Genomic DNA, 27,231 nt, shown 5'->3' with positions numbered 1-27,231 from the left:
CAGTATGTCCGGGTTTCGTTTACAATCATATGACATTGTGATGTCAGCTTGACATGGAAGGGGAGCCGGGGGAGATACAAGCATGGGTCTTGAACGATATGCCACGATGACGAATCACGGGTACAGACAAGCACAGGTACGATAAACACTAAGAACATTAATCGTAGAAACGTATACTGCACCATCAGCCTTGATGAACAGGCAGGTTTGACGCTTGTACTGAATTGTGGCGACTTGGGATTGCGGTGAAAAATCCGTACAAGTATAAATTACTCCTCGTGAAAACTCTTGGAATAGCTCTATACTCATGCAAGACTGCCCACATTATTCTCACTCCAGGCCAATGTTCATATGCATTCTCTGGTTCCTTACCGCCAAAAACTGTTGATCACGTTTCTACCGGGTACCCTTTTACACAGCCATGGGGCAGGTCGGAAGCTCCCAAAACTGTCGAATAATATCTAATTCAACCTGAATTGTATCTAACATTTCTCATGTTAAATATATCAACATGACACGCAATGCAGCGCACAGATCGACACAAGTAATTATGTGAATATAATACCGATGTTGGCGATAAGTACTGAATGGACGATATTGCTCTGCTCGATTCCTTTTGAGGAATTACTGGGATTTCATGAAGCTCTCATAAGCCTACGATGTCGTAGAAAAGTTACAAGATCTTAGACTAACGAGCATTTTGGACCCAGGCTTGGTGTAAGGTAGAAACGAGAATGTACAGCACACTGTATCGTAGCGGGGCAAAACTGTATGTATAAGGAAGAGACAGCAGGAAGATCTGCACTGCACCAATATGGGTCTAATGTTACCATTAACCATCTACGATAACCGTTTGGCATCTTGCCGTTACCTAGCCTTTGCATGTGTTTATGTCGGGAACCTCTGGTGAGGCTATACCGTTTTCGTGAATACCTTATATGATCACTACTTCATAGTGTAACATATTAAACGTATGTTCATGCTGTCGTATACATCGTTACACGACTGTTCTTGGAAGAGCTTTCTTGCCAACAGATGGTTCATGTGGCTTTCTTAAATGAAAATATCTCCTTCATTCAACAAAACATATAAAGTCATTTCAAAATAGTTTTATTTATATGTACAAAATATACATCACAATAATATAGAAAACATTATATACAGTTTAGAGACCAGCTCTAGTTATATATTAAAAAACATTTGTCAAAAATAAAATGAAATATTTTGACATTAGATTAATATGTTGACTAACGATTTAACAGGGTGGATCAAAAAGGACTGTGCGAAAGACACTGAAATAACTATTCCCTGATTTGTAAGAGGAATCAAGACTTTCAATAAGATGGACAGGGCAGCACTGAATCATATGCCGCGTTTAGCATGAATTGTTAATAATTTATACTGGCTATGTTATACTAAAGCACAGTTCACCCTGATTGCACTGACTTGTTGAGGTTATATTTCAATGGTCATACACGCATTAACAACATTTAGACTGCTTTCATTCGCTCTGTCCGGCAGAGCACGTGGTTGTCATAGCGATCACACAACTGATATCTTGAATTCACATACACGTTTCCTGTTGAAACTGATTTTCAGTTTTGATATAAATTCATCTTCAAAATGTATGGGAATAAAAGACTGAAATATTTATAGAAATATAAAAAACAAATCAAAATAAAGCAACGTCAATGTAACAAAAGCAAATTCAAAAATATCAAGTTGATACAAATATGTAGCTTAGGCATAAACTAAAAGTACCCAAACCGAAATCATGGAATGTACAAATTTCATCGGTTAATGTATATAAAAGCGTTGTTCCGTTCAGACATTACCCTCCTTCATTTGCCCTTCTGATAACATCCACAAACAAACTCAAATGTTCGCCAAAAACGTTTGTTCATGCATAAAAGATAATATCACAGAAATATTCACTGTTGGAAGCAGTATGCTAATAAAGGCAATGAAGGTTCTCTGAGACCAAAATCAATCAGACCAACATGTTTCATTTGGAACTGTTTCCTCCTCCATGAATACGATGTGAAAAGAAGTAACGTCTAATTGGTTTGATTGTATAGAAAGCGTGAACAATCATATTTCATACAAAAGATTGAGATATAAGCAAATTGCATACAATCATCAAGACATCAAAGATATCACCCAAAGGGTTCATATATCCGATCACAGAAAATGGCTTGGTTGAGTTCGTTGTTTGGGGAAAACAGCGTGTCTGTTAACGTGCATTGGTTAGTATTGAGAAACTACTTCTATCATTGGTCCTACAACCGACGACGACCTGATTGACCTGTATATATATATAGATATGTGTCATCGTCGCAACGACACACAGGTGGTTGCACAACATAACGTGCTTTATCACAAGCTCACAACTTGACAAGCACGCTGAGGATCATAAACGAATATTGCAGCATAGTTGAGCATTATCGATTAGATTGAGTCTGTGACACGAGCGCCTGCAGAAATACAAAGATTTAGCGACACCATCTTCATCATCGTTGTCGTCATCATCATCATCATCATTATCATCATCATCATCACCTATTATGCTGAGCATCATTGAGTAGATTCTCAAACATGAGACTACAGTCTAATCTGTGCCGATAACGGTGTTATTCAGTACACAGCTACAACGGTGAAATTGGAATCGCCTGACGATAACTGCACAGTTAACGATTGTAACGATTTTTACTCTCTGCAGGCAGACACCTTAACAAACTGTCTCACAATACTTTGCTTTTGCCCTGGAAGGAAGACTGATGATATGTGCGTCATTACAACACAATGTTGAAGTGTTTTAAAGCACTTGTTCATCCTCTCGGACGACTTCTCACAACCTCATTCTTCTTCAATTTCATGCTCTCCGAATTGTGTTTTGACCAGCAACTTTCTTGGTAAAGAGATTGTCCACAAATAGGTTGAACTAGCCAGTACTTTCACAAAAACAACGATATGAGCGCGACACCAAGTCCAGACAATATTGCGGACATTGCTGACCATCCCGTCCTGCGATCTGAACCTGATATAACAGATTTACAGGTGTTGCAACAGGTCTCTTCCAGTCCCTTGCAGGAAGTCTCCAAAGGTGCTGTCAGACCGCTGCAGATAGATGGGCTCTTGTCGCCATACCTGCATGCTGTAATATATAACGACATTTTATTAGAAACTAATTCTCACGACAATGCACATTCCTTCCATGAAACAAATACGCCCAAGAGAGGTGACGCAATGTATTTGCTCCTTTGTGTCATTTCTGTGTGATCATAACAATAATTTGGCTCATCACTTACTGTGCTCAGATGAACATGGGCCTTTTTACATTTATTGCGCATAATCTCATGAAAATCAAGGTGGTTCTTATCAGAAAACACATTTACGTCAGAAGTTTTGCCTCATTTCTGAAATGAGTAGTTCACTTCTCTGCACCTGCACATCGTGTATTCATACGTCTGACACGCCCTATGCACACGGTGCCCGTTAAGTGAACGATATCAATTTAAATACTGTGGAAATTAGACCAAAATACTTGATAAAATACCACGTGTGTGAAACAAGACTGCTTTCAAACATGCAACTGAAATCATCTTTGCCATAATGAACACTAACGAAATTCGTATGACAGACATATACCTTGATCCGTTTCAATTCGAACATTAACGCAAGAAAGACAGCATGAAACTTCAAAGTCTGGAATGTAACAAGTCGTTGGTCCTTCCGTTCTAAGAGTAAGTGAGCAGTTTGCGTTGGCGTCCACACAAGCTGGAGTAGTAGTTGGAGTAGTTGTCGGGGTTGTGGTAGGAGCTGAAGTTGTCTTGGTTGAGGTTGGTCGTCGACTTGTAGTAGAACCAGGAGTGACAATTGTCGTTGTAGTTGAAGAACGTTGGGTTGTTGTTCTCGTTGTTGTAGTTGGACGTGTCGTAGTTGTAGTAGATGTTGTTGTTGTTGTTTTTGTTGTCGGTGGAGCGAGTGTTGAAACAACTACGTTTGAACATGTGTCACAGCACCAGTATGTGTACGGCGTTCCGTCATCAAAAACGTGATCACAGAGCACAGCAAAACAGCTGTCATGACGGTTTCCATAGAGGCAATCTACAGTTGGAAACGGGGTTATGAATAACTGATGTTGTTTATACTGCTAACAATTGCACTACAAGTTTCTGGTATTTATCTTATCATGAAATGCAATATAAAAATGCTAAATTATCTTTATCACATTCGATTTAATAATGAAATTCATGAGATATCTACGTGTACAATTCATAAATCGTGAAAAGCGTGCATTAGTGTTGCGTTTGTGATAGAACTGCGTTAAAGAAAAAAAACGGATAGTGCAAATTAGCAAAAGCAAACTAAGTTTGGAAAGAAGCCTATGGACTGACGCCGAAAGTATGCAGATGTATACGGTTACAGACATTTATAGGTTACAAATGTAGCCTCATAGTTCAAATGGCAAACATGTGCTGATACTTTTGTAAAGAAATGTTATACAGCCAATACTCAAACTGTTTCATCCCCACGAGCCGTCTAGTAGCCAGTGTTTAACGTCTTAACGATTCCTCCTAAAATGGTTATCAAATCAGTGATAGTTAGCCTGTGAGATGGGATTCAAAGGCGTTATAAACAATATACCCGTTGGGGAACGTGCACAGACTTTTACCTCTTCAATACACCACATAGGTATAGTGCGGACAAATCTAGACGATGTGTAGAGGCAATGATAATGCACACCCACCAGCATAAATGTCTGAACTATCCAGTGGACAAAGTTTAAATGATACTTCTTCAAAGTGGCCAAGCCTTTCAAAGCTGGGTTGTAACCTGACATGCTTGAGACGTACGATTGCAGGTTCCAATAAACAGTTTCTGTGCATGTCACAAATGTATGTATTTGTCATCTCAGATTTGGCGGAATCATAAGAGTATGTTCACCGAATTATGTATCTGGTTCGTCTTTCCAAAAGTATCAGCCCAAATGTCATCAACATTATCATCTTGCCTGTTTGTCACTTTCCAATACGTTTCACGGTTATTTCATATCTTTCTATTGCAGAAAGCCTAAAGATGAGAGATAACTCATCCAAGATGATGGACGAAATGAAGGCCTACTACGTCCACTCAGTGGCCTTCGTCGGAAAAAGAAACCTCGTCCTGAAAAGTGGTGACCAGGTTCATTAGGGATTAGGTGGTATGCTGCAGTTTGTGATTGTTCTACCTTTATGTTAGATGTGCTTCAAAAGGTTAACTATAGTGCACTGCACGACAAAAGGATAGAGATGGTTTACTATATAACGTTTCTGTGAAATTAGCTACTAAGCTACAGAATTATCAGAAATGGGAAATCAACTTAAAAGACAGAACACTAGGATAGAGGATGAGATGGTTGAACACTTTTATGATGATAGTGGTGTGTTGTAACAGAGCGTTGAGGAATTAGAACAGCGGTGTTCAACGTGATCTTGATTGAGAGGGATTTTGATAATATAGCAGAGAAAAGCAAATTAAAACAGTGATTTGAGAGGGATTTTGATAATATAGCAGAACATAGCAAATTAAAAACGGTGATTGTTAGAGTGTAACTATGGCTAGTTAAGGAGTTGATTTTTGCTTTACCTGGTTTTGAGGGGTTGGAAACAGCGCCACATGAACTGCAGCAAGCTTTAGAGACGTCACTATTGTAGCAACGTCCCTTGCCGTACAAGCCGATATAAGCCTGACAGCTCACGCCATAGATTCTCTCTGAACACCTGTCTGGCACAGATGTTGTGGTGGTAGGGGTGGTGGTTGTCGTAGTCGATGTTGTAGAAGTGGTTGTTGTAGTAGTACTAGGAGTGGTTGTCGTTGTTGTAGTAGTTGTGGTAGTAGTACTTGTGGTAGTGGGGGTAGTTGTAGTTGTGGAGGTTGTAGTTGTTGTTGCTGGTCTGCCTCTGCAGGTGTCGCAGCAGTAAAGACTGTACGGGGTTCCGTCCGAGTAGACATAGTCACACGCTTCAGCTACACAGCCAGTGAACCAATCCCCATACATGCATCCTGGAGAAATATCGTCATATGGATGGGGTATACCTTACATGCAATGCCAGTATTCTTACTTCCTTTGTAATGTAATGTTATCAACGGATAACCAGATCAAACAGGTTTCATGGAAAGACAGATGCCCTAACCCAAGTCACTACTGCAACTCTACGAAAGGTTGAAGCATCGTAAAACCCATTCTGCGGTATTTCAGCAAAACTGTGACAGGCTAAACAAATAACCTGCTTCACGCACTCAGTTGCTCATGGGATAAGTGAATAAGTATGGGTTTAGCAATTTCATGACGGGAGACACCAGAAATGGGCTTCACACACTGTAACCATATGGCTTCACGCACTGTAACCATATGGCTTCACACACTGTAACCATATGGCTTCACACACTGTAACCATATGGAGATCGTACCCAAGTCCCATATGTGACGACCGTACGCCATAACCACTAGGCTACACCGACCCAATTACTGATGAACCTTCGGAGGCATCTTCAACATCGCAGCTTAATGCGGCTGTAATACCGAAGAGTGAGCCCCAACCTGAGAGTGGGTGAGTTTCTGAGCATGCTGTTTCAGTATCATCTTGGCGTGTACTCCTTATACGAGATGAAAAACCCGCATGTGTGCAGTTACTGGACATTTAAATTTTCACCCGATGGGGAATCGAACTCGGGCCTTCGGCGTGCCTACTAGGCTACCCAACCGCCCCATACAGGACTAACTACGCTAGTATATGACTATCAGTAGGAATCTTCAGTCCAGTGACTGCATGCTTGTACGTATATACGAATATACTCATACAGGAATTTCATAGAAGACGTACTGCCGTAAGCAAAATCGTGAATGGCTGTTCTTGGGGCGTGAAACTATGGTGAATCTAAAGTATGGTTACTGACACAGGCTATATTTAGTATTTAGTGACACAACAGTTAGGCGTTAAACTTGGACACTGACAGTATAAGTGGAGGCGTGAAAGGCAAAGAGAGACAAGCATGAGAAGGTTACTGAGAGAAGGTAAGAGGTGTCTCAGTTTCTCTTGATGGGTTCCTTGTTCGTACTTCTGGTAGAGATCACAGTATATTGCATCAACCGCTGCATTTGCGTCGTCGACAAAACAGTAGAATCTGGCCATTCCAACTGAGTATCTTGATAGCTTCTCTCAAAAGTTCTCTGTTTCATTCCCCTGTCTTCATTCAGTGGTATTTCAAGTACCATGGTCGATATCCTTCCACTAAGTTGATCTTATTTATTTGCAAGTCGGGCTGTTGAAGAGGGGAGGTAACTCCTGGATGTTAATCCTTCTGAGCGCCATGCTCACGATTAATTACAGAGTACAGAGTTCGAGTGAGGACGTATTTATTAAATGAGGCTTGTTAGAATAGCACTACACACAAATCACAGTGGTTGTCATGACGCACACAACATTGGAGTATATAAGGCACATTTTTTAAAACAGAAATGTTGCATGTAAATGAAAGCAGTCATGTTAACACGTCAAGGATTAAGAGTTAGGTGTCATACGCCCATATTTCCAAATACATGAGTTTCCGAGCCCAAATACCACGCACCGTACAAGTCAACTATATAATCATTATGTCCTCAAATAACATGACGTTGAGTTTTCGGTCCATCAGACCTTTGTCTCACAACTGAAAATATTCTTAGGAATAATTCGATTTTCAAGTTCAAAACGGGTAATACTGATCAGTAAAACTTTTGATACATGATCCCTTCGTGAGATCTTAATCTTTAGGTGATGTTGACTATTATTTGAGGAAAAATTACGTAAGTACCGTATTCTATTTTGTTTTTAATGAAACTCGGTAAGGAAATTGGGCAAACGAAGACGATCAAACAAAAAACAAAATTAGTAAAGAAAGTACATAACTCAAATAATATCGCATATGTGAAATTAGTAAAGAAAGTACATAATGCAAATTATTCCGCATTGGTAAAGTTGTTATAGAAAGTAGACAATTAAAGGTATTTATAATATAAAGGTAGTACAGAAAGTACACAATGCAAGGGGTGAATAGAAAGGATAGAAGTTAGTTGTCATTGTATTGTTGTTATAAGATACATATACACCCATGCAGTACTGGGAGTTAGCACAGAGTCCATAAACATGCAAACATTTCACCATACATTAAATCATTCGCCTACAAACTGCCCTTTATCATGTTTCCAGATTCCCACACCAGGATCAAAAAGTACTACCACCCGAACAGCCTTCAAAGATCTTGCGGCAAACATATCACTGTACCAGTAAACAAGATGGTTGACACATCCTCCAAAGGAAAGGTTAGCAAATGAGAGTAATCTCCCTTACCTTGTATGCCCGTTTCTTTCTGTCTACATGAGTAGCAGCAATAGTTTTTGGTTGTTTCGCTGTAACAGGTACCTGGATCTGAGTTGACGTAGTCCGCACAAGACATCCCGTTAAAGGTTACACCATTTCTATCACCAAGGTTACTGGTGCAGTCACCTTTGACAATAGAGAAAAAAACGTTTATAGCACATGTTAATATTACGGCAAGTTCAAAAGTTAGATTTTTATAAAGCAATCACTTGGCGCCCACGACAATGATAATCATTTAATTAAACATTCTGAAGATTTCGTTGCCTGCAGCTTTGATGTCTTTGATGCCATAACAAGATGGGAAGGGGGTGTCAATTATTTCGTACATGGATTTTTGGGGTGCGGTGAGTTATTCATGGAACATGGAACTGTATACAAATCATCATCAACTGTGCCAAAATATCCCTAATTTCTCCATTAACCACAATATCGCAATTCTTCTAACATACCTCCTTGTGTGTTTGGTGTCGTTGTTGGGACAGGTGCTCTTGTCGTTTTTGTTGTTGTTTTTGTTGTTGTTGTTGTCGTTGTCGTCGTCGTTACAGGTGCTCGCGTCGTTGTAGTGGTGGTGATGGGAACAACTTGTCCGCAAGTCTGGCAGCAGTTGTCCGAGTACCGTGTACCGTCATCGTATATGTAGTCGCAAAACCTGGCTTCGCAGCGGCGGACCTTGTTACCGTAGAGACAGCCTGTCGAGATGTTGATATATGAACTTGATTCCGTTAAAGACAAACGTTCCAAACTGAATCTTTAAATGAATGCATTTGTAATGGTCAAGATCGTTAGAATATCAATATCATCAATTTCAGGGATTACTTGTTCGATGTATACATTACTGTCATCAACTTACTTTGTACACCTGTGTAATATCTGTTGCAGGAACCACAACAGCGAAGTCTAACAACATCTTGGTAACAGTACGCAGAGTTATCTCCCCCTGTAAAGTCCTCGCAGGTCTGGCCTTCAAACGCCACCCCACCTTGGTCTCCAAATACACAATTTTCTGGAAAACACGAGTTTAGATATATTTTGGAACACTGAAAGACATCATACGCTATATTTTGGAACAATGAAAGACATCATACACTTGATAGTTAAAACAATGAAAAATAGTATGATACTCTTGAGAGTTGAAGAGAGAGAGAACTATATTTGTTATCCACAGAACATATATTTTAACATTAGAATGTAAAAGTTGTTGGACATTTCGACTTACCGTTCACGGAGGGAGCTTCAGGTGAGTATTGGCACATTCCGTCTATGCACCACTGTAAGAAACAGAAAGGTATATAAGTACTAATGTTAAATTCACTTTACAGATCTTTCACAATATCTCTTTTATAAGTGTCACATAAATTGTACAATACATTAAATTTGATAAATATATGACATCGCTGAGGCCAGCATAACTTTTGGACATAGGTATTTTTCGTTGTCAAATATAAATATATACTATTCACACTTTGCTAAGGATGAAATCATTGTTTCAACAGAAAAATATGATGTGGGGTCAAGTGTGGTTGAAATAAGCCTATTGCAAGCATGGATCCAGTGCATCTTGTGGATCCCATACCTGCTATTGACAGGTGTTGTGTACTTGTCAATGCCTCGCGCCATGATTTGCAAAATGGTTGGTTGGTGCCATGAAAACCATTTCCACGGTTACTCATATACCAAGTTCATACGGGAATCTTAAAGTGGCTGTTTTCCTATAGGTCTGTTATCATACAATTATTTGTTCAGTTTCAATTGAACAGTTTCAAAATATAAATCTATGTTTAAGTAAAGTTGCAATTTTGGGTGATCCTTAGCTAAGTGTGAGTAGTAAGAAAACGTGATTACTGACTTCCGTTTGTTCTAATGTTTGTATGTAACAATGATGTAACAATGATGTAACAATGATGTAACAATGATACCCTCAGCTCCTACACTAATAAGGACAAAACTGCTAATCGAAATATGTCATCAAACGTTTGACGATGTGAGTGTTCCTGCGTGTGTATTTGATGACCCACTTGATTGGCCGGTCCTTGCGTGAATGGTACAGTTAAGGGATTGATGTTAGACGTAGTTCTCACCTTCTTGTCGCCACAGGTAGTTCCCCGGGCAGCGTCGTGTAGGAAGCAGGTGCCCACAGTGCTCGGATCCAAACAGAACATATTGGAGCATAATCGGCTGTAATTGCCGAACTCGGGACCCTGAAAAGGACACTGGAGTTAATAACGGAAACTGTGGCAGAAATAGTTTTCGCGGGTGCTCTCAGCATCATAATGTCTTCTACATGATCATCATCACCACATGCACCACCACCACTGTCATCTTCATCAGTTGTGGGCTTCGCAGATTTAATGTATCGAAGTGTACCCCGGCGTTTTTGAATTATACCAGTATCATTTATTGTCAGTATCTTTGTTGTTATTATTATTACCAAGCACAATCTTGAACTGCCTCCATGGATCATCTGACATTGCTGATCAGGGTTGTACAGCTGCCCAGGAAGGACTGAGCTTGTATCCGGAACATTTGCTGCAGGTAGGGCACCTTGAACACACTGAATACCATCTCTGAAACAGTGACATGCTTGAAGGTAATTAAGCCCAGTGTAGCTTTCTAGAAGCCTGAATGAACATTTCGTCACGAGAATCATCTGTCTATCAACTTCTAATGATCCTAGAACAAAGCCTGTAATAAATGTGAGTCACTTACATTGTCCTTGAAAGAGATGCTAATAGATTCCGGAAGTAATCAACTGAGCATGACGAGAAGAACCACGGGTTCCGTTCATTTTGTTCGGTTGCCTTGTATGAGCCTCCTGACATAATAAACCGGTCTGTGGCCTTGCAGTTGTTTCCATCCCCATCGTGTTTAGCCCCAAGTCTGAAAATTGGACATGACACATTTACCATCGATAGTTTCATAATTAATTTGCCTTGATGAATGCACAGGAATTACCAGATCCATTCACTTTGCTATCAGCCAGTTATCTCTTAAACAAATATGGCTGCAAGGGCATCGTGATACTGGGAGTTTGACGTTGGAAATAACAAAAGGTTTATGAACCCCTTATATGATCAGGGTTTCTTGTCAGTTATTAAAAGACACTGCAACGTGTTTTTATTTCCCATAAACTATACGTTGAATTTTGGGAAATGACTTCGAATGAGACAATCCAGGAGAAAAACAACACGGTTGCAATAGTATTGCAACAGTTTGTCGCAACAGACTAGCGTATGTTGCAACAGACAGACGATGTTGTTGTTTCCCCGTCAGTAGTCGCCCCTAACAAATATCATACCTGATGTCGGAAATCCCTTTTTGTATGTTGTAAATATTGTTGTCATTGCTGACTTTGGGAAAACATATCTCACTATATCGTCTAGGAAACCGGAGAGGTTTCAAAACCTAACGATAAATTTATGACGTCAATACGACACCAGAACCACACTATACTGCTAGTACAGACTTACCCGTGTCCCAGTTCATGGGCAGCGGTATCAATACACTGAAACCCTCCGATATCTTCTACCAAAGAAATACTTCTCCCGTCGCTTCTGCACATGGTCGAGATGTAAGCGAGACCTGTAATACATTAAATAAAATAAAATAGAACAACAATAAATGTATCACTCGAACACAGGTGAAAGCGTATTAATATAAGCGTTCAATAGTGAAGGCGAAACATACCAATTTACATTTAAATTTTATATCTATAATTGAAATTATTGCGTCGGTTTGGTCAGATCCAGGTACTTTTCGGTATATGATCTCTTCACATCCAGCAGGACCCGTGAAGATCCGGAGTAGAATAGGTCTTCAGCAACCTATGCTTGCCATAAAAGGCGACTAACAGGATTGGGTTGTCAAGCTTGCTGACCTGGTTGACACCAATCATCAGTTCCCAGTCATGCGGTTGATCACTGGATTGTCTGGTCCAGACTCGATTATTTACAGGCCGCTGCCATATAGCTGGAAAATTGCTGAGTGCAGCGTAAAACTAAACTCACCCACTCATTCTTCACATCCAGCAACAAATTAAAGGGCAAATATCATGACGCCGTTAGACCGAGCAGTGAATAAATGGCACTCTAGATAGACAGTGGTTTACCTGAAGTGGCAGTGGATTTGGTGTTGGTGGCGGGATTGACAGAGTAGAGATCGTACCTGAAAGGACAGATATTGAAGACACTTGCAGAGGGGTGTCAGAACGTTTTTTTATACATGCATCATCCACCTCTGAGACTGTTGACAAAGATACCTTGTTAAGTCTGAAAGTTGCACCTTTGCATTCCTGTAGCAGGTTAAGGTTAAAAAAATTGAATTTAACGGATGGAAATGCTATCAGCTGTAAAATCAAAATCTAAATCTTACCCAGAGAACAACATTACGTGATCGTTTGCCGGAAGTGACGTCCTGGGGACCCAGTCACGGAGATATACAAGTACTTTGTCTGCATCAACTTCAAAGCCAGAGCTACCGGATATCCGGAATAATTCCGTAAATGGCGATGAAGCCTCGCTCTGAATAAAATCGATTTGATTGTATTACACTTAGCACTTATTGAATACCTGTGACATAGTGATAATATATTCAAATATAACGACGAATCCCTTTACTCTTCGAGCGAGATATTTTTACGATTCATGCATAGTGTGTTAACAGTGTTATGGGTACTAAAAGAATCTGGTCGTTAAAGGATAAAAATAGGTTTATTACATACCTCGGCCACATAGTAGCCCACAAGCCGCACATTAATCCGTGAGTTAAGGCTAGTTATTGACTTGAACCTCAGATTGACCTACAACAAACGAAAACAAGAAACTTTTCACCAATTTTCAAACAGTGAAACCAATGTAAAAATATAATTTACAAGTTCGAAATTCATTGAAATTACTATAGATCCACGAAAGGATACCAGTGTAAAGACATACTTTATTCTATTCTGCTGACAGCCTAGCTTACAGACATACTTTATCCTAGCTTATTGCAGACATACTTTATCCTAGCTTAACCCACATTGTTCGTTTTGCTTATTCAACGATTTTCTGAGTTAATGAGCAAACAGTTGATAGCTCATTAGTCAGAGGAGTGCTCAAGTGCATAATGTTTAGCCCTGCTTGAAAATCCCTACAGGCGAATAGTTTAGAAGCGTGGAAATGACGACACCCTGTCTGATTTTCTCGCCTCCAGGTTACTAACACCATGGACGTCGCCCTTACCCCGTTCATGACGTATGCATAGTAACGCCGTATGTTTTGCAACGTTTCAGTCTTCTTCTGAGCTGCAGTTGGCTGGGTGCTGACGTCATACCATCTGGGAAAAAACATGCAAACATTCTTTTTGTTTGTTTTCATAAAGTTCAGGTCCCTTATCCGGATGTACCTTGCAATGATTAGCAATAAATGTGACAACAGAATTTAAAACTTTCCTCAAATGAAGTATTTATTTACTGGATGGTGGTTGTGGCACATAAAATGTGTAGAATGATCTACTGTATTTTTCAGATAGCTTTGAAATACTACATGGTCCGTTTTTGTTTGATATCCAAAGGCTTATTGTCATACAAATTACAAAAACACTAAATTTTATAAAGTCCATAATGCTGGGCTAGCGATCAAAGCTCATTCTCCATGGCCAGACTTCAGTATGTTCGAAGACTTTAAAATTATATTTGCTTTCAGCGTGTTTCCATCCGTGATTCTAGAAATAGCGACAATGTCGGTTGTGGGATTGTTTGTAGCCAAGTGTGGAGTTTAAATACTAGGCTAATTGCCGCTCTGTGATGTGTTTGTTTGTGAGAGAACTTGACACATGTTCTGTTTACGTTAACGTAACTATTGACACGTTTCACGTTTGTCAATTAACCAACGTTTTTGTCAATGTGGTAACGATATTTCTCACGCAATAGAACCTATTGTTGAAAAAGACACACCCTAACAGAGGTTGCCTTTACTTTAACGTAGTTCCCATGTACAAAATGTTGTGTGATAATGCTATCTATACCAACAAACATAAATGAGTAAATATATGGCACATGTAACTAACTTAACTCTTAAATGCTAATGAGTAAGTGAGTCTTACGCCGCATGCAGAGACGGTCTCTAAGTAACTGAGGCTATTCCAGACAATCCTGTGACCAACAGCATGAGCATCGATCCAGGCGATTGGGGTACGATGACGTGTCAAGCAAGTCAGTCTGACCATCCCATCTTGTTTGTCGCCTCTTACGACAAATGGTTACTGAATATCAGTTCTTACTCGGATCGTCAAGGTTAAACACTGACATATAGTGATGATGTAATGGATTTATTAGCAAAATCACAACTACCAAAGATCAGTCACTTCAGACAGAAAGTCAACAAATTGACTCAGGTAAACCAACCTGGACTAGATCAGCAGGTGTTACCTACTACATACCCACCGGCGTTCCTTTATCCCTCTACGACTGCTACACCCACCTTTTATAAACGCCGAAGTCTACGACAGCAAGTACATCAATATAGTACTGTGAGACTTGACGTTTCTGCCTGTCGGGTTTGGCACCTTTCAGCGGCACATTTTGAGAAGAATGGCGTTTATGTCTTGTTAAGGTGGCATCCTTCAGCGGAAGCAGTTGATGACTTTCTTTGATGGTACGGGCTGGAACCTCGACCGCTGGAAATGTGAATAAAATTATCGTTAACTTGAAGTATGTGTCTCATAAACAAAGCATGTGATGTGTGTATGCACAACGGAATGTGGTAGGTATAGTGGCATCATGGTTTCTACTTATCGTGTAGTAAAGTTCACCTAGTTTGTTTGACATTGTCCATCACCAGATCCCGTTCCTTCGGACAAGTAGGACGGCCAGATATGTCCTCTGGACAATATAAGGGTCATATTGAATACAGATTTGCATATCTACACTATTAATACAGGTATTTATCCACATACGACAAACTTATGTTTGAGGACTGTGTTTCATACGTGTGCATAATAATGGGTCTATTATTGAATAGTATGTACGAGTACCAAATTGCCTCATAACAAGCCGCGATTCGTGTTTTAACACATATATTTATCCATCGATGGATGATTATGAAATCATGCATGAAGACATGTCTGTTCACAAGGTATATTAAGTTGTACATATTTTAAACGAGCAGCGAATGGAGGGTAAGGGGAGTCTAACCTGAGTGTCAAATATTCCCGTAACATGTGTGTGTTTTCAATACAAGGAGAAGCCATGTTCTCGAGAGTGTTTCCTTTAGCTACATTACGTAACAAGTGCTTGCGAAAGGTGACATTCCACGTTCTCGAAATCAACTTCCTATTTGTGGCTCCTGCGTTCCCGCAAGTCATACTTACACCCCAGAAGAAACTCATTAACTGCTACGTGAAATCCCCAGGGGCCATGTGATGGCCACGTAGGCTTAACGTTCTTTATTTTCCCACGTTATGTTTAGAAGCTGTTTTGAGACAGATTCATGCATAAAAAATTAACCATAACACAAAGATCTAAATCAACACCACAATGATAGTAATAACGACACTGTGTTAACAATACTGTGTTCATACCTGGGGGTGCCTCTCTGTAATCATTTGCTGTGACTGGCGCAACATCTTCAATTATTTCGTATTCTCCTGGATCATTCGTTGAATCTGTATCTCGGCGCTGACGATTTCGTCTCTCGATAGTATACTGTTTTCCGTTCAGTGTGATCATGCCACGCTGAAACAGCATAAATGATATTCACTGTGAATCATTTATATGGAAATACTTTGTCATCACTGTATCAAATGTAGTTACTGAACTGCGTATGTACCTCACATAACATGGAACATAGGAATGTTATGTTAGATCAAATGACCAATAAACAATACAAAGTCATTGCCTTTTTCTCTCTATAATTTCACTAAAGGTATCTAAATGAAAATATATATCCTCTGGCCAAGGTTTTCTTGCAAAATGTGAAAAGGAAATGATTTTGTTGAGTTTATGTTTGAGGGTGAATCTTGTCAGTACCTACCACTGATATTTGAACTCGTTTATCCAGCTTCTGACACTCAACCGTCATGGCGGAATATTGCGCCTCGTCTTGGTATTCTGCGCTATCCTGGAAAAGGAACGAATATAACTTTACAGCATTGAATGTAATAGGTATAAAATTGTGTATCGTTTTCAACAAGATTTAATTGTTCTGCCTTAGAACAAATGTTTTTCATGGAGAATGATAATTCAAACTGCTCATTTTGGAACACTGACGTAATTTCTAGACTAACTGTGTAAGTTCTATACACGTACAGGGAAATCAATGGCAATTTGGCCAGCACAGCAGTCATTAAAACTCGTACGGAAATGATATTTTGTTGTGCCGTATATATTATCTTGTTTTCTGGAGGTGTGTTTATATACTTTGTTGGATTAGGCAAATATAGGCTGAACACATTCCAGTTGGTACAGTCATCGTTTATATGATGTCAACATCTCAGCAGGTAACTGCATGTCAGCTCATATCTTGCTCACTCTTGTGTCTCATTAATCAATGCAGAAAATAGGACAATATCACTACCCTATACAGCACAATCATATATCGACTGTTTGATGTGACTGAGTGCATCTGAAAAACAGTCCTGATACTTGATGAATAAAGATAGCTATTGATCATCATCTGAATATTGATCATCACATTGTATACATTTAGACTGCTTGCAGTACTCTTATGTTTCGGTAACGTTCGCTGTGCAAAGGCATTATATATCACTTTCCAGGAGATATGTTCAAATTGCACACTGTTAGGTCTTGGTCACGGGAGCCGTGCCAATGTACGCTTGTCTGAGTGGTACTCTGCTTTGTAATCTAGATTACTTGTGGAAGTCACGGTGTCCGACTGGCTAGACCACAGACTTGGTGATTATGTGTGTTACTCTGGCAGGTAATCCATTTGCAAACAATACAATAGTCATTCATTCACGTGGCAAGAATGCGTTGACTACCCGAGGACCCATTCGTTCTGAAAACATGTTTTCAGTTGCTCTGGCAAGATCGCTATTTCCAACTCACCGAAATGTCGAAAAGGTTTTCCTTCTCCACCTCATTATCTCGAAAGAAACTGGATGTGTATATCGGTGCATTTACATCAACATCAATGTTCTTGGTTAGTGTCAGCGGTAAGGAGCGGCCATCAGCCTTTACTGTGATATGTAATGTTGTGGGTAGCTGGCACTCGCTGCTGTCGGTCAGGGTTGAATCTGTCAGCTGTACGTAGGCTGAAAGGTTGACATTAAAGATGTTTCAGGTATTTACAAGCGATGTATTGAAATGTCGCCCATATGTGTTTAAGTTGTGAGACAAGATCTACTGTCTGTTTTACTGTTTCCACTGTTGGTGTGTTATAGCAGTGGTGGTATGAAAATGGCATGCACTTACGAATCGATCAGGCTTAATATAAATTATTATATCGTTAAACAAATGACTTCCGTATCTAACGATAATCGATAATATATGTTATATCTCAGGGAGTGTAGACAAGACTGAATTTCACAGCCCCATCCAATTCCATCTTAAGCCATCAAACATTAACCTGAAAAACGTGAGCAAGTACAAGTGACACAGGCTGGGTTACACTTACGCGTACATAAACGTCTTATCAGAACGAGTTCGCGTCTGCGTATTATGAAGGTTCTGGATTAAGTCAACAACGACGCATACATGTAAAGTGAAATCGTGATGTGTACATATTTACTTTACTAAACACAACAATTATGCATAGGAAGCAAGGTCTGATATTATACGATGATAAGATGGTTGCTGAAAGCTGTTAGACATTTAAACACGCTCAAAGATTGTACCAAAACACATTTAAATCAAACAGACATTCCTGCTGTGTCATTCTGTTTGCTTTAGACGTTGAATAACCGACGCTCAGCGATTACAATATGAAGTGAAAGTCACAAAACTGTTGCTCGTCCGTTTATGATACATGTACCACCGTATATTAACGATATTTTAGCGCTGGATTACACTTGTTTAGGTGTTTCGGAGACGGGTTTCATAAAATGACATTCCCAATTCTCAGTACATCTAGGCTGCGCAGTGAAGATAGCTATTTTCACGTTATGAGGCTTTTATGCCATCATGTGGATATATGTAATCGACTACTAGACGCAAGGTTGACATAAACTGGTATTCAAAATATTTGTTGTAGAAGTGGGGGAATTTATTGTCAATAATTCCGTACATTTTGAGGTAGAAGAATGACTTTTCAATAAAAGGTGACAATGGTCTGTCTGAGGAGTCAGCGCTATTTTCACCTGCATGATTAATACAGGTAGCTCAGGTACAATTACCACATACAAGGCTGCGTTCAAACGTCAACACAAGAAGAATCCTAACTGTATTTCTTTGAATAATATGAGAGGAATCCCGTTATATGCAAAATGAAAGGAGCCTTGTTTCTATTCCTATTTATACTACCTTGAGGCAATACAAGATGAACAAAGGCATTGAAAAATATTCTTCCAAATATGACAACGGTAATAAAAGTAAAATATTTGATATCATTGTAAAATATTGATTTCTTTTAACAAGCTGAAGCTGAATTTCTTAATTTGGCAAGAAGTTATAAGCAAACGTTTTTCCCACATGTAAAATTAGCTGTAATAGTGAGTTTTATTACAGGTTCAAATGATGCATTATTCCGCAGCAAACATATTTGCAATAGACAAATTATCTTGATAGATATATAAAGTAGATCGTCACAGCTCGTAACGTTTCGTCAAAATCCAGTCTGTTTTGCTCATTATAACGTTAGAAAACACCCGCTTGTTAAGCTGGTCTCCAGCATCACTTGGATCAGTTTTAATTGTCCAATCCAACCTACAACTCCACCTATGGTAAATAAAACAACTCCATACCAGCCTCAGAGCAACCACGAGCCTAGACTGTACCTGCAAGATGTTGTTTGCACATTAAATCGCTTGGGTCGGTCGGTGAACAGTTAAAGGGGGCTATGTGTCCGACTGACCATCGCCTGACCGCGATCGTGTGTAACGTTTTCACACGTTCGTGCTTTTCCAGGTTGGTGGCAGAAATACTGCAGGGAACGTTTTGTGCACACAAGTAAAGTGAAACGGCTTACAGTTCGTTCAGGGTAAAGGTTATTCATTCAGAGATCCAGATGACTGTAATAGTTTGGATGTGTGATCTCCCCTGACAGTGGAGAAGAATCTTCTACCAGTACAAACTACTTAGAGTCTGTGAAGGGGCTTTGCTATGTTCAAGCCATCCTTAACATGTATACACCTACAGTATGTCAAGCATGATACCCCATCTCACTCTTTTCTCTAGTAACCGTCTCGGGATGGCTTTATCGAGACAGATCACTATCTGGAGTTAAAGAGTTCGATGTCATATTACCATTTGGAATTAGCAATATAATGTATGTCTATCAGGAGTCAAATGCCAAGATGTTTTAGATATTTGTATTGCAATATGAAGCAGTAGACAGGCGCACCTAACATGGTATTAAATCTTAGGAACATAAAAATGTGAATACAACGTTGTGACATAACTTCATCCCCTCGGTTAGGTTTACACGACGTATGACAGAGAGCAGGGCCTAGATTTTAGAAGCTCTCTTAGCGCTAAGACATTAGTAAGGTAATGTAAATGTATGGCACTTACGACTATCGTAACGATAAGAGAGCTTGAAGGTTTTCAGGAGCTGCTTCTTCAAAATAACACCTTCACAAATCGCACCTTACATCAGCAGCTCTTCGGGATAGGAGACAAACGCATTTTTCCAGTCGGAAATGTTTAAGGGCTTTAGTCATCTGATGATGATGACGGATGCTGATGTCTTCCAGCAACAAAACTGATTTATGGAACTATTAAACAGAGCGCCAGACACGTGTCCATCATCACAAACAAGACAATGTAATGTGCCATGTTCGCGCTGTTAAGGGCTGAAGGTGAGAGGGATCCAGCATATGTTTTATGATGGTTTTTATGTCCTCCACGTCCAGGGTAAGCAGGTGTATAACACATTACTTCACATGGGTGGCCTATACAAATGCATAATTGTAAATTTACATTTGGCTCACTTTCAGGAAAATCTCCAGCGGAATTACGAGCGGTAATGCATAGATGTTTCGCACATGTTGTCAAAGCAAACAAAGACTTTAATAATGTAATGTACTTCAAACGGGATAGAACATTTTAGACAAAAATGTCACGTCGTTCATGCGTGTAGGTGTACCATTCTATAAATGTTTGGCTATTGACACTGACGTCATTCCCCATCTACATCTACATGTACACCTACATCGACAACTACAAAAGTGCAAATGAGATTTCCCGTTTCTGTTTTGATACCGGGTCTTATTTCATAATTTGAATATTGAAATTTCAGGTTCAAAATGAAAAAAAAAGATAAAATGACTTAACGTCATGAGCAATAACAAAATTTGTGTTCATTTGCGAGTACATGCTGAAATACTGTGTTACAATAGTTCAAATTCACTTACAGCGTAACATCTAACTCAGATCAGTGGTTGTATTTCACTGAAATGATACAAACATATTTGATTGTTTTTCACATCGGAGCACTAACGTCTTAGTTCCTAACAGATGTTCTTGGATAACAGCCATCATGAAAACTATAATCGCTATTATTCAGTTGTTTTTGATACAATGAATGAAGCCCATTTTAGTTGTCCCGCGCTGTGAGTGTGCTGAAATATTGCTAAAACGGTGTAAAACTCAACTCACTCAGAGCTGTTTGAGTGTATGTTTCTTGTAAATCATCTCCCAGTGATTTTTAAACGATCAAACAAGCCAACTTGTTTGTGACTACACTGTCAGAGGCTAATATAAAGTACCACTCGGGTTGAATGAATCATGCACTGGTTGTCTGGTGAAGCATAACAGCGTGATTCCTTCACAATCATACCTTCTTTCGTTTCTATAATAAGCGAGCAGTGTGAAGCTGTATGTAGATCAGCATGAATGCCAGTGCAACACAGTATGACTAACAAACATTCAACCTTTCTACTGTTGTGGTCTACTCGGCCATGACGAATGAGGGACGATAATGTTTGTAATTAGTCTGCTGCCTACAACAAAGGATTGTTTACGTAGGTGTCGTTATTTCCTTATATGAACATTGATTTCAACTACGTGATATCTACTTGGTACTTTTTAAATGACGTAGTTCTACAGTCTGACGTCATACGATATATGATAAATGGTTCATTCACGGGGTGTTTATACTTATCATAAAGGTTTGTTAAGCGTTAGTACATGTTGCATTGGAGTTGGAGGATATAAAAAATCAGCCTCACGTGGACTATTCACTGCACCAACGTGTAAACAAGTACTGTAATGAACAAGGAATTGTTAGTCATGTGTATTACATAACATGCAAGAGACTTATTTATCGTACTCCCCTTTGACAACTCAATCCATGATAATATGGTATTCTTCCCAGCTGTATGATAGAGAATACACCTGTCTCTCTGTACGCATAATATACACAAAGTGAATTGGGTAGTAAAAAGAGAATGATAAAATGATATTTTTCCTTTTGACACCTGGTGCGCTGGCTACAACAAACTACAGCAATATCATTTTTGAACACCATCACAACAGGTTCTCAATAACACCTTGTAACACTGACGAAATTATATAATATTTTCTCTAGCTACATTACTTTCCGTTCCCCTAAGGTATAATCTTTATCTATTCACGCCTGCATGCGCTTCAGACTTACGACCGACGTGGGAGATACATAACAGGTGTGGCTAAACGTCCTTCATTTAGAAGTACATGTAATACTGGCCATGCCAAGTGTTAATAACGTTTTATATGAACATGTATGAGACACGTCTGTCTGCCTGCATTGTATGTTTATATGACTGTGAAGAAATCTTCATGTAAATGACAGACCTGTTTCCTTTTAAGCAGTTGATGATCATAAATTATGAATTTATTATGTCTTTAATGAACAATCACATGTCACACGTCCTAATGTTGTTTAAGATACATTTCATTGTAGAATTTTTTATTAAAACGTTTGGCACTTTAACTACACCTCGTAATTTAAAGTATCACTTGTGGAGCCTTTCCTATTCATATACATTGTCAACATCGTTCGGGTCCAAAGAATGTTCAAAAATCACCTCAATGTAAAATCAGCAGATACAAGGCATGTATTTTACACTGGTGATGTGAATTCCGGTTAAAGTTTTTTTTAAAACATGTACAACAATGCCGCGGTGCTTATCATATTAATTCCTTCCTAATTTGCAATACATATTACAAGGTTGTCCTGACACATCAGTCTGTCCGTTGCCGCATCCTTACAAGTACATTGTGATTCAACATATGTCATATTTGGGATTTCACTTTCTTAGTAAAGTACAAATTCTAGTACTTTTTTCGGTTGAGTCCCATCCGGGATTCGAACCCGCACCCTCAGAGTCAGGCACCTAATCGCCAGCACACAAAGTCAACCGCCTAGCCCGCTCAGCCACCGCGACTTCCACCACTAAGTGAGTGAAAAGAAAGTGAAATCCCAAATATGACATATGTTGCATTTGACCACTTTCTAAATGGCATCGTGTAATCATACATTGTGATTATGATACATATTGACACGTCGTATTTTGCCTTCTAGGTATAATTGATTTTGTGGACACGGCGTTTCCTGGTTAGGTTTACAAGTAAGTATGCTCTGAACTCAGATGAAAGGTGGCCAGTCACAAAAACATGAGGACTAGAGGTCAAGGGTCCTGGCAGTTTACTTCCTCGTCAAGCGAAAGACGAGTTCACATTTTGATCTGTTCACGTTTCAAATTCTGACCCATGTCTTTCGCCATTCATGTTCCTGTAAATACGCATTCAATTCTGAATATATTGTTACATACGACGTCGAGCAAAATATCATACATATTGGTTGTTTCTAATGAGGGGTGGTGTGGTAGTCTGGTGGTTAAAGCGTTCGCTCGGTACGGCGAAGACACTGTGTTTTATTTTCCACATGGACACATTTAGGATGTAATAAAATTCCCGTCCACACCGTTCACAGTTAATTAAGACTGATATGGCTGCCTTCGATATACCCCACACTGTTCCAAAACACTGTTATATGTGTTATGTTAAACACTCATTGCCTATAATATAACACTTCCGTGGTATATATAAATTCAGTATGGTGATATAAATGTCATACATTCAGCAAAATCAAGACGAATACAAAATCAATAATGAGCATTTTCGTGATGGTCATTTTAACCTAAATGTGCGCCCAAGGCTGTCCACTTGAACTGCTTCAATACAGGCTTGACCTCGTTCCCGGTTACCTACAGGCATAAGGTACATACACCTGCCCTCGGTTACCGCTCCAGGAGAAACGTCAATGACAAGTGTTCGTACAAATAATCAAGTGTTACGAAAATGGGACAGACCATTCCGGTGCCATTACCCTGATTTCGCTTCGATAATACATTGAAAATGGTTAGGATTAGTAAATGCGATTGTTGCGAATCGTGATGTAACGAACAGCGTTTAACACGAATACATGTTTAAGCCTGAGTTGCAGGCCAGTCAGAACATTGTGGTAATGAGTTTACTTCAGCACGGTGGGTGCTAATGTTAGCTTATCGGGACTTTGTGATATTATCTTTTTTCCTGCTCTCACTATTTCATGATATGGGGATGGGTGCTAATGTCAACTGATCGGGAGTTCCTGATATTATCTTTTTTCCTGCTCTCACAATTTCATAATGTGGTATCTCTTGTCATGATCATCATAACATGTGTTAACCACAACAAGTTCATTTCAACAAGGCTTATTGTGATGTAAACTGTCCCTGTAATCGATCGAGATAATATGTAACTGGTGGTGGGGGTTATTCTGCAGTGTTTATAATGGTTTATACGTGACTAGAAACACTGTAGCTTGCCTTAAACGTATGACACATGAATGTACACATGCGTAATTACAGAGACTAGAACTTAACGACACGAAACTGCTTCAAGTGAAGCATGTTATAACGAACCGCATTATTGACGCGTTGCGGTTACGTGTTCGTGGCTGTTGATAACAGTAGTACTTGGCAAGAACAAAACACGAGCCGCTATAAGAGACTGTGTGAAACTGCAGTGGGCGAATCTTTGAGGCCGGCGTTACGTAACGTGTTGAAGACAAAGGTACTACAACCCATGTCGCGTTGTAACAAATTCTTTCCATGGAATTATACAGCAACTGGCATTCGTTTGTTGTTATGGTCGCTACGATACTGCGTCTCATGTCTTATTGATCACTTAGAGTGTTTACGAAACTATGGAGAATACGGTACCAGGTGTTTAGTGCCATGTGAATGTCATAGCTCACGTTATATTGATGAAATGGGATGGGCTGTATATAAAAAATATCAAATATATTGGAAATATATATTTCATGGTGTTTGATCTCATTCTGATTCAGACTATGTATGACATAGCAATGACATAATAGCAGATGGGTTGGGTTATGAAGCACTGACTGGCATTGTACCAGATCATGTTCAACATTCTGTTCAAACACAAACACCTTAACGGATAACGATACAACACAACTTAAAACAGTCATAAAATGGAATGAAAAATATCCTTAATACCTTATATATAATGCAGAAATTATGTTTTTAATTTATCATTTATACATTAATATCATATACACACCATATACATAAATATCGTTCATATATAACATATACATAATATAATTTATATATAATATAAACATAAATATCATTCATACATGACAAGAATTATGAAAGTACATAAAATTCTTACCTTTCTTGCCGGACACTAAGTGGAGACAAACTGACAGGACAATGTAACACACGAAAGTCCGCATGGTCAAAGTCTTTGTTAACGTTTCTTAAATAGTGTATTTCCCTCTAATTCCGAGTTTGATCTGCCTGTGGTCCTCCTCAGCTTAATTTATATACGCTCAGCTTACATCCCAAACTAGCTCGTGATACCGGCCATGTATTATTAGTCGAACACGTCATACCGACAGCTTCATACGGAGATTGTTTGTGATTGGGGGATATGATATCAGTCATGCCCGAGTGCTCTACCCGCTTCACATACCCCGTCCTGTTTCCCTCCGCTCGCTAAGCTCTTGACTGAAGGGCCCAGTCACACTCACACGTCCGCTGTGACTGAGCGCTCCCGTGATGACGCAGCGAATCACCTGGCGGACTCAACTGCTATCAGCGGTCACAACACGGCGTGGCTTTCCAGCGCAGCGTTTGTTAGTTTTGAAACTCGACGCTGTTCTAAACGCCACACTCACTAGTTTGTTGTGTCCCAATCAAATTCATATAATAAGCATGAAGTATGTTTTATGTACTGTTTGTTTCTATTTTCCGATCACATTTGAGCACAAAGAGCTCCTACGGCTTGTTGATTTTGATCGGTGGATCGACATTCGCAGCACTGGTCTATTTGAAGGGTGAATCTGTATGTATATACTTCTATTGATCTTCGTTAATAATCAAGTATTGTTGAACAAACAGAGACTGACGTCACCTAGGACGTTATTGATCGATTAACAGATACAAGCGGGAACAGGTGAGGACCTTTGTGTACCTTTGGGTAGATCGATTTCCTTGGGAATAAGTAATATGATTAATTAAATTAAATATTTAACGAGGATTTTATCACCGTTACAGACAGTTTCGTGAAATAAGTAGCAAGTGAAGTCCGGTTGAGTATCGATTATTTAAGGATCACTGGAAGACAGCTTGAATATGGCTTATTTTTGCCATGGAACACTGAAACGGTCAAGGGCTCATGAGCAGTCTTTTCCTGGGAGTGACTTGTGGCAAACCTAAACATTGTTTATACGTTTTGGGCATTCGTTAAGCGCAAAGTTGAGACAAATATGATACAATTTGAAGAAGGAAAGAAGGTATTTTCTTACTTCGAGCGGATCCCGATCACAGGCGACAACCGAATGCTAATGTTAGGAATCATCTTATAACCATGTAGAATTGTCCTGATGATCAAATACGCTGAAAATTAACAATGACTTTCTATAACAGCACGCTAGCTATTCTCGAAACATCCGTAGCCCTACGAACTTCTTAAGCCCAGTCTTAACACATTAGATACGATCAAAATTAAGAATTCTTAGGGCTACGAACGTTTCGAGAATAAGGGCCCACGTTTCTGTAACTTGCTCTGTGTTGATGGTGTTGATATGAACATGTTCAAGTTTATTTATTGTAAAAGGAAAACGTAAATCTTACATGCTTATGTAATGAATTTACGACATTTAGAGAGCTAGTGCAAAATGTGGGTACACGCAGATTTATTCATTTAACCATATCTTATGCGAAGAAGCATGGAGTAAACACAAGTGACATGAACACGAGGCTTTCTCGAATATAAATTTCATTCAACTCTTATGTATGAATAATGAGAGTATCTGTGTTAATAAAACTGAATGCATGATCAATAGTTAAAAATGTTATCAGTGATGGATATTTGGAATTAAGCTTAAAGTATACGAATTATAGAACGTTGTATGTTGTTCTATTTTCACAGTATATGCCAAATTTGCATCAAGACCTTTGTCATAGCTAATGCCAAATTTCAACGGGTGCTCACAAGGTTAACCATTTCGACCCCTATCGGCAACTCCTACACACGGTTGCTTAACGTCTGGTTTTGTTCCTTACACACCACAGAACTGTGTGACCACACTGTCAGAGGCTAATGTAAAGTACTACTCAGGCTGAAGAATCATGTACTGGTTGTCCGGTGAAATATAACAGCATGATTCCGTTTCGATGC

General features: G+C 39.3%; 1 protein-coding gene across 2 annotated transcripts; it reads right to left on the bottom strand.

Moving 5' to 3' along the window:
• Positions 1-1,096: 1,096 nt before the first annotated feature.
• LOC137261706 (uncharacterized) lies at positions 1,097-25,591 on the bottom strand. Of its 2 annotated transcripts, none has more exons than XM_067799486.1 (20): positions 25,219-25,591; positions 17,443-17,648; positions 16,409-16,495; positions 15,957-16,110; positions 14,858-15,053; positions 13,619-13,712; positions 13,120-13,197; positions 12,771-12,919; positions 12,508-12,563; positions 11,870-11,981; positions 11,109-11,279; positions 10,831-10,966; positions 10,481-10,600; positions 9,619-9,670; positions 9,253-9,405; positions 8,852-9,091; positions 8,373-8,528; positions 5,629-6,045; positions 3,649-4,107; positions 1,097-3,154 (listed from the first exon to the last, which is right to left on the bottom strand). In XM_067799486.1, the coding sequence occupies exons 1-20, from the start codon at positions 25,280-25,282 to the stop codon at positions 2,955-2,957; spliced, it is 3,300 nt and encodes a 1,099-aa protein (XP_067655587.1). In that variant the 5' UTR covers positions 25,283-25,591; the 3' UTR covers positions 1,097-2,954. The 2 variants fall into 2 exon arrangements, with proteins under 2 accessions (XP_067655587.1, XP_067655588.1); XM_067799487.1 differs by lacking the exon at positions 1,097-3,154 and adding an exon at positions 5,015-5,166 and having other exon boundaries at positions 4,036-4,107.
• Between the last annotated feature and the right edge of the window lie 1,640 nt (positions 25,592-27,231).

This window comes from Haliotis asinina, chromosome 14 (genome assembly GCF_037392515.1).
Source record: "Haliotis asinina isolate JCU_RB_2024 chromosome 14, JCU_Hal_asi_v2, whole genome shotgun sequence".
Taxonomy (NCBI): Eukaryota; Metazoa; Mollusca; class Gastropoda; order Lepetellida; family Haliotidae; genus Haliotis; species Haliotis asinina.
The sequence above is the reverse complement of the archived record's forward strand: the minus strand, read 5'-3'. Positions and strand labels throughout refer to the sequence as shown.